The 8,228-nt window shown below is 33.3% G+C and overlaps 1 protein-coding gene across 1 annotated transcript; it reads left to right on the plus strand.

Annotated features, from left to right (window-relative positions):
* Positions 1 to 2,779: 2,779 nt before the first annotated feature.
* LOC128246304 (G-protein coupled receptor dmsr-1-like) lies at positions 2,780 to 3,919 on the plus strand. Its single transcript, XM_052964497.1, has one exon. It carries the CDS (start codon positions 2,780 to 2,782, stop codon positions 3,917 to 3,919), a length of 1,140 nt encoding a protein of 379 aa, XP_052820457.1.
* Positions 3,920 to 8,228: the final 4,309 nt, after the last annotated feature.

An 8,228-nucleotide genomic window follows, 5' to 3' on the forward strand; every position in this document is an offset into this window, starting at 1 on the left:
CTAACATCGGCAAACGCTCTTGCGGGCAAAATTATACTGGGTCATGAACTAAGCATATTTAAAGCAGCTTCCAATATTGTAACATTGCGCGTTTGTTCAACTGTATATGCAAACAACATATAGGTCATGTCTTATATACGAAGTATCGGTAATTTTGTACGCATTAGATCAATAGAACAAGATATTGAAAACAGGACGGATTGAATAAGGTGTTAATGGTTATTTTGAAAAATATCTGAAAATTCTTCTTCCAAATTCAATTTCATTTACGGGCCAAGCCCATAACAATTTCTTCCATAGTTTTCTATATTGCAAATCTAAATGTTATAGAAATAATTCAAAAGTGTAATTGGAAGTACATGTTTTGATTTCGGCTGTAAAACTATTAGTCTCAATTTCATAACTTGGAAATAAATGCAAACTGAATAAAACAAACTATATTTCATTAAATATTTTAAATATAGTTTGTTTAATGAAATTGACAATTTCTTCAATATAATACTTATCACTAACTTTGAACCCCAATATACTTTTCTGCAAAACGCTGTAAATTAATGTATTAAATAGTGTTGCTACGAGTCTCTGTCATTTTGTACGCATTAAACACATCTCTCCGGCTTTAGATGGTCTTGTTCAAAGAAAACATCGAGTGTTAATGATTTAGTGATCAGACGGACACGTTGAATATGATAATCATACGATGTCAAATAGTTAAAGGTTCATTTTCACTCATCTTGAATAAACTGTTAAACATTACACATAATTATTAAGGTCAGTATTACCCAGCCAACCATTTCCAATCTTCACTTCATCCATCAATTATCGACGGTCAGGTGGAAGAAAGACCACTCTTCTATAATGCGTTTATATGAACTCATCCGTATGGAAACGCGAAAACACATCTCGTAAAATTAAGTATTGTGAGCTGACGTGAATGACAGTTTGTTTTTCCTACATTATAATTGTTCACAAAGTACATGTTTATCATATGATTTGTCTCTTTTCGTGAAAAGCAGAACATACAAACTTTGCTTAACGTGCGTTTGTTTATTCTCAAAGTAATAAAAACAGTATTTAATACACCAATCACCAAGTGTAAATACTGAATATTAATAGTGATCATATTACATCTGTCGTTTTCAAATGCAAGTCTATTGTGCTATCGCCGTATATAATTTTAAATTTTTTGAATTAATCTTTGTATCATGTTATAAGACTACGTTTGTGATCAAAAAACTTAATCAATGTGTTGGATCTTGAATCTGTTTAAGTTAAGATTTGTAAACCCATTGCCACTGTATCGTCATGTTGAGAAAGAAAAAAATGCTGAGTCAGAAATGTTGTATCCGTTATCCATTGGACTGGCTGCTATAAAACGATCTCAAAGTAAAATTCCAATACCATGGACTGAGGAAATTCTACTACAAACTGCATCGCTAGCATACATTTTTAGGTGCTATGGTCGGTCTAGAAGCTAGTACGATCAGATAAAATACTTTGAACACATTGCAAATTGCTAAAGCAATAACCATGTTGATGGCTTAACTTGGAAATAATATTCGGATTGATATAAACGATAATAAAAATACTGGTCGCTGGATATGCCAATCTTGACAGTGAGGATATTTGTTTTAATCGTGACGACGATAGATAATTCTTTCTTTAAATTAACTATTGTATTTCCGTAAGAAAATTCGGTATATATGCCGAACTTATTCTTGAGGTTTATAAATAAATATGAAATAATTCTAAGTGTTACAATGGCAAAGACATGGAAAACACATTAAAGCGGACATACATGCACGATCATATCAATGGTATTTATTTATCTCGTTCTTGGATACACAGGTTCACATACATTCGACAAAACTGATGTGATCATTTATGTTTATTTATTATTTACTTATTGATTTTAACGAGGGACGCATAAATCTACAAGACAAAAACCTAACTCATCTATAATAACATCGCAGTTTAAAACAAAATGATTAAATGTATGTCATACTCGGATAACCCATGCATAAATGTGTCTCTCGTTGAGTGTCTTAAAGGCCCCAGTCTTGTGGTTTGACACAGGGTCGTTTTTTACATTTCCCTTTTTGTCTCATTGTTCCTTTTATATGTTGACACTCAAATCTAACTTCTTTATATTTCAGTATCATATGCCGGAATTACCAACAGAGAGCAATGGCTGGAAAGAGTAAGGAATTAGTAATTAGGGACAGTACAACAGAATGTATGTGATTTAATATGTAACGGGCACGATTCTCTGCATGTCATGTTTTAAATTTCCCCTACTGGACATTTTTTTCGTGCTAAGAGGGAAAGTTTTATTTAATATCTAGAGATAACAGACAAAACATATATTGATATGTGAATAAGATTTCTCTTAAGTTTATGACGCATCTGCTTGGACTAAAACAAACATTAAGGGAACACTTGTTTTGCCTGATGAGAAACGTTCGCAACTTAATAAGCTACCGTAAACCAAGATGTAAATGAAGACAGATGATTGAACCTTTATGTGCATCGCGGCTCTGCAATTTCCCTTCCAAAAATACAGTGCATGAAAACACTTTAAAGCACACGCTGACGTTCTTAAATGTCACTCTTTGAGAAGTTGTATTTTCAATAGTTGTTAAAATGTCGCGTTCGGGAGGATGTGCTATTTTATTTAAAAAACAACAACGTTTAATTATCTCAGTGAACTTGCAGAAAATCTGAATGGGCATGACCTTATGGATATTACAGTGACGGAAATACTAACAAAATAGTAAAAATGAATACAACGACTCCAAAACCATTCCTGTATGAACCAAACGTTCAAAACAAAGACCTACTAGACACACTTAGCACATGGTACGGCCACATTCACGGATACGTGAGCCTCGTTATATGTGTCTTTGGAGTTTCTCTCAATATTTTCAACGTTATAGTGCTGACAAGAAAAAAGCTCAAAACACCAATTAATTTCATATTAACATCATTAGCAGTCTCAGATATGGCGACAATGATTTCTTATATCCCTTTCGCCTTTCATTTCTATTGTCATTTCTCTGCCAATTCAATTTCCGCAGGAAAGAACAGTCAAGGCTGGATGAATTTCCTCCTCGTGTATTTAAACTTTTCCGCGACAACTCATACGATATCGATATGGCTGGCAGTTGCGCTTGCAATATTTCGACACCACCATGTGCACTCACCGGCAAAGGGAAATTTAACGCGCACGCGTAGAATTATTCGAGCCCGGATAGTGGTCTTTATTATTTTCATAGCTTCTGTGATTACAATGGTCCCGTACTATGCTTGTCATAATTTAACTGAAGTGAGATTCCATGAAAATAAAACTGGATTTGTATTTGAACCCTGGCATTTAGGGACTGGACATGAAAAACTAGTGATATTTGTGAGCTTGATACTGTACAGCTGTCTGGCGAAGCTCGTTCCGTGTGTACTTATCATCATATACGGTACACTGTTGCTAATTACGCTCAATAATACACGAATGAAGAGCCGAATCAGACGATCGGAAAATGGGATACTTACTGATCATCCACCACAACGGGTTATAGATATGTCCAGAACAACAATTATGCTGCTAGTTGTGATTGTTCTGTTTCTCTTCTCAGAGCTACCCCAAGGCGTGTTAATTATGTGTTGTTTATTCCAAGAAAACTTCTTTGAGACTGTTTATATTCCCCTTGGAGATGTGATGGATATAATTGCTTTAATTAATAGTAGTATAAATTTCGTGTTATATTGTACCATGAGTCAAGAGTTCAGGCATACATTTACTCGTTTGTTCTGTAATTCCTGGCAATTCAAAAGGCATCAAAGACCGGTATTAGTGCCACAAGAGCTCACACAAAGACAACGATATGTTATTAGTGAGAGAGAACCCACTGTAACAGACTTGTAATTCCTTTAAGCTGTAGTTAAACAAATGTTTGTTATTGCCACAGTAAATGTTTAAAAGATTGTACCATTTTGATAGAAATACAGTATAAAGCAGAATTGTATGTATTTATCACATTTATTCCTAGCGTTGGTAAAATAAATTGTATAGGGAATTTATTTTTCTTAATATAGACACAAATTTCCCTACGTATTGTGGACAAAATTAAAAATAAATGTTCATTTATTACAACAATATGGTACCTGATTTTCACTAGATTATCCTTTTCGATTCTTCAGCTGAGATGGGCATCTTTATCTTATTTTAAATCTTTGATATATTACAAAGAGGACACATTTTTGTTTCACTGATATATCGTTAAAGAGTTCACCAAGTGAGCAATTTGTATCTCACAAGTGGCAAAGCCATGAGTAAAAAATTCACCTTTGGTGTTCACAAGCATAAACATATTGCTATCTTACACTGAAATCAGCATGTTTTCTTTTTATATCACAGTATAAAGTCATTGAATTACACTGCAAAACACCAATTTGTATGCGCAAGTAACGTCATTGCGAAAAGGGCGTCTCTGATATTTTGTCCCAGCTCTGTGTGCGATGACGTTTTTCGGAAAGAGAGCGGGCTTGAGTTTCAGAATAGTGAATAAAATCAAATTGGTAATTTCACTGATACATCTCTATAATCCAACGGAAAGTATAAAATAAAGTGCAGTGTTGTTCAATTGCAAATCGAAAAAACTGTACAGTGTTTGTTAAATCACAAGGGAACTTAGTTTTAGTAATTGTCATTGGAATAGCGGATGACATCATCATACAAACCAGTAAGAATTTCTTTGTCAACTAGGAAATCAAATTGCGAACAAGTTCAATTAATGACAAAATAATGTTACTTTATTGTCAAGTCGTTTCCGTCTTAGAAATTGTCCAGACATTGAATATTTAAAACTGCCCTAGTATTTTTCACACTTTTCTGCTTTTGGATTAACGAGGTTAACGTTTTGTAAAACATTTTTCATTCATTTTCTTTAAAATCCCCGACAAGAGTATTTGTTTGTTTTCTCAACAGGCACACTTGTTCTAACCAGGAAATAAAATCGATGATACTTTATTATGACGAGCTTCCAAATGGCTGCGTAATCTGAATAATGTAAATAAGAATGAGCTATTGAGAACGTCACTTTATTATTTTCAATATGTATATAAAAAAACTACGGAAACAAGATCAGTAACCAAAAGTTTAAACAAGCCCCGTTTAATGACACAGAGTAAATGCCAAAGACATAAAACACAAAAACAAACACTGACAAACCAGAAACATTAAACAACAGCACAAAACTTTACATATATCACAGTACATATATACTATATAAAAAATCTAGGTATGTTTATCAAGGATTGCTAGCTACCGCCTTGGAACGGCCTGTATGTGCGTACACATGGATCGTTCTTTACTTTAATGACTACAGTTGCTTGTTGAATAATATATGCAGACATTTTATAGCCAAACTGAATAACATTCAAGTCCTTTCTTTTATTAGTTAGTATCCGTTGTTTTAAAAATGTAGACAGTTAATAGCGATGAACAAGGATGGACACATCTAAAAGTACAGATTGTAAATTATACATCGCTAAATGGTTTGAATGAAATGAAACGGCACTATAAAATATTTATCTCTACAAAATATCTAAGGGGTTTTAAAGCACTTACTGATATCCCAGTAAAATATACTACAACAACATATTGGCGAATGCTGATACATGAACTTGACAGTAATAATGGTATTACTGTACTTAAAGTAGGATAAAAGGCGCCTTAGCTTCTTTGTCTAATTACCAATCACAAGCATTATCATTTAGCGAACGATTAATTTTAGGGAAAAGCAAATTCGATTAAATTCAATTTCTGACCAAAGCAATACCATTTTTTGTCTGCTGTTATATTAATATCAACTCATGCACTGGTATCCTTTCGAAAATCAATATGTAATTTGGCATTTTGAATGCATATAGCCGCACTTATACCATCCTTCTTTTGAGCTAGCTGTTACAGCGACGTGGTAGTATAATATAACTTATGTAAGTGTTAATTTCTACACCACGTATGCGCAATACTTACTAAGGAAAATGGTTTGCCGGAATATATTCAACGGATGTACAGTTAAACTTTTTATAAGTAACCTCAATAATAACAAACAAAAGAAAGTCACCGTTTTAATTGTTCGATTAGTATTTTAAGTGACTGTTCAGACATTTAAATATTATCAAGCGTCTTCCTATGTAAATATGTCGACGCAGTTTAGAGCTACCAGTCCATTTGCTGCCACAGTCAATGAGCGAATCAGCGATGGACGGAGAGGAGGGCTGATGGCACTCGTGTTGAAGTAAAAAATGTCTTGCCCATCCAGATTAACCTGAAATGTAAACGAAAACACGATAGTACATTGAATGCCTGCAATGTAGTACTGCGGAGTAGGTTGTTCGCTTAATACGAGTGCAAGGAATTTTCGAAAAATAAGGACTTTTACATGTTTTCTAACACATGCTGTTCAAGCATTAATCATTAATGAAGGTCGAAATTTCGCTGTTCATATTAACAGTAACAATTAAGATTTTTACGAATTATAAAAGTTTTGCAACGTTAGATTTCATGATTTTCATATTCTAGTCAGAGATATCTCTTTAGTCGAGCACATTTCCTACACCATTTTCTCCTAAACAAAAGTAAATTATAAACTTTATATGGACTGAAATATTAAAATCGCTAATGGCATAACCAAATTATTTTCAAACTTCGTAAATCATAATTCGATTGGTACTGGCTATCAACAAAGGATAAAATCAATAAACGGTTGGTAGAAAAACACAAATGGGTGAGTAAAATATAGAAACCTAAGCCACACGATCTATGCATATATGGACTAATGTATTTGTGCTATTTTTGAGACGAATTGCCCATTTTCGCAAACGTGAGAGTTTGGAGGCCAGAGCAAATATTCGCTAACGTGTTTGGTCTGAGACTGAGATACAGAGCTATAAATTCACTTGTATCTCGAGTCAGACACTGAACTTCTAAATCTCTTAAATTTGTTGTAGGTAAATATTGCTGTAGCTGTTACAAATAACATTTTTACAATCAAGCATTTATAATTTAATTATAAATGAGATATCGTCAACCATTTCAGAATTCTGCTTTCTTATCCTGTGTCTCAAACTTAGACGAAAGACGTTAGTCAATAACTACGATCTTAAAAACTGTTACACATACTTAAATTATTTATAATGTAAAGACACAATTGCATTAAATACTATTACCCTGAAGTCGGCATCCCCAACCCTTCGGATGATGATAGAGTGAGTTGTATTGAACAGAACTGGGTTTGGTGTAAGTTCGATCAATCGGCTATAGGTTTCTCCTCTTAACGTTGCGAATATCATGCCATACGATTTGTTTTTTCGTAGAGCCATACGAAAAACATTATCACCGTTAATTGCTTCCAGTATAATCCGCATCCTTAAAAAAGCATTTAAAAAGCACATATTATTCATGTCTATAGGTTTATTTATAATTGTGATCAAGCATAACAGTAAATCCGTACTGTGATGTATTAGCAAGTCAACACAATGCCACACATTTTTTCAATCAAATTCATACACAACAATAAAACATTGAGGTAATTGATAAAGATAATACAATTTAGAGTCTCAAATTAAGTATTGAAATACATAAAATACATTCCAGTGTATCAAATATTTAAAGTCCCGTTTAACAGAATAAAAATATTGCACATGGATCATTGGATTCAAGCAGTGTTATTGTTAACGATTTATAAAATGGGTAAAGTACATTGGGAGACTCAACTAATATATGCAAAAATGTTTTAGATAAATAAGAGTAGTAATATTTTAACGATTTTGTATAAGAATAGAAGATACCATTTAACACATATTCAAAGATTCCTTTAATTGTTAGTTGTGTTAACCGACTGTTAAAATTGATGTATGTTTGGATTTCTGTTAAAACATCGTTTTATATATTGCTTACTCTCGTTATCAAAATTGTTACACTTGAATGAAGAATGGAATTCATCCCCAGTCTGTTACATGTTTGGTATTTCCTTTCATCGACTGGTATTCTATTCCAATTACCCGTTTCTAAAAGTAGTCTGTGGTTTCTTGTTCTAAACTTCAAATTACGTTTCGAAAATATTATTAAAATTTACTGTTGCTAGCAAGGGAGTACCACGATGTTAAGAATAAATCTTTCAGCTTGCGCTTAACCGCAAGTGTAAGGCATAAGCTTTAGGATTTACATC

The sequence above is a fragment of the Mya arenaria genome, chromosome 9 (genome assembly GCF_026914265.1).
Source record: "Mya arenaria isolate MELC-2E11 chromosome 9, ASM2691426v1".
Lineage (NCBI taxonomy): Eukaryota > Metazoa > Mollusca > Bivalvia > Myida > Myidae > Mya > Mya arenaria.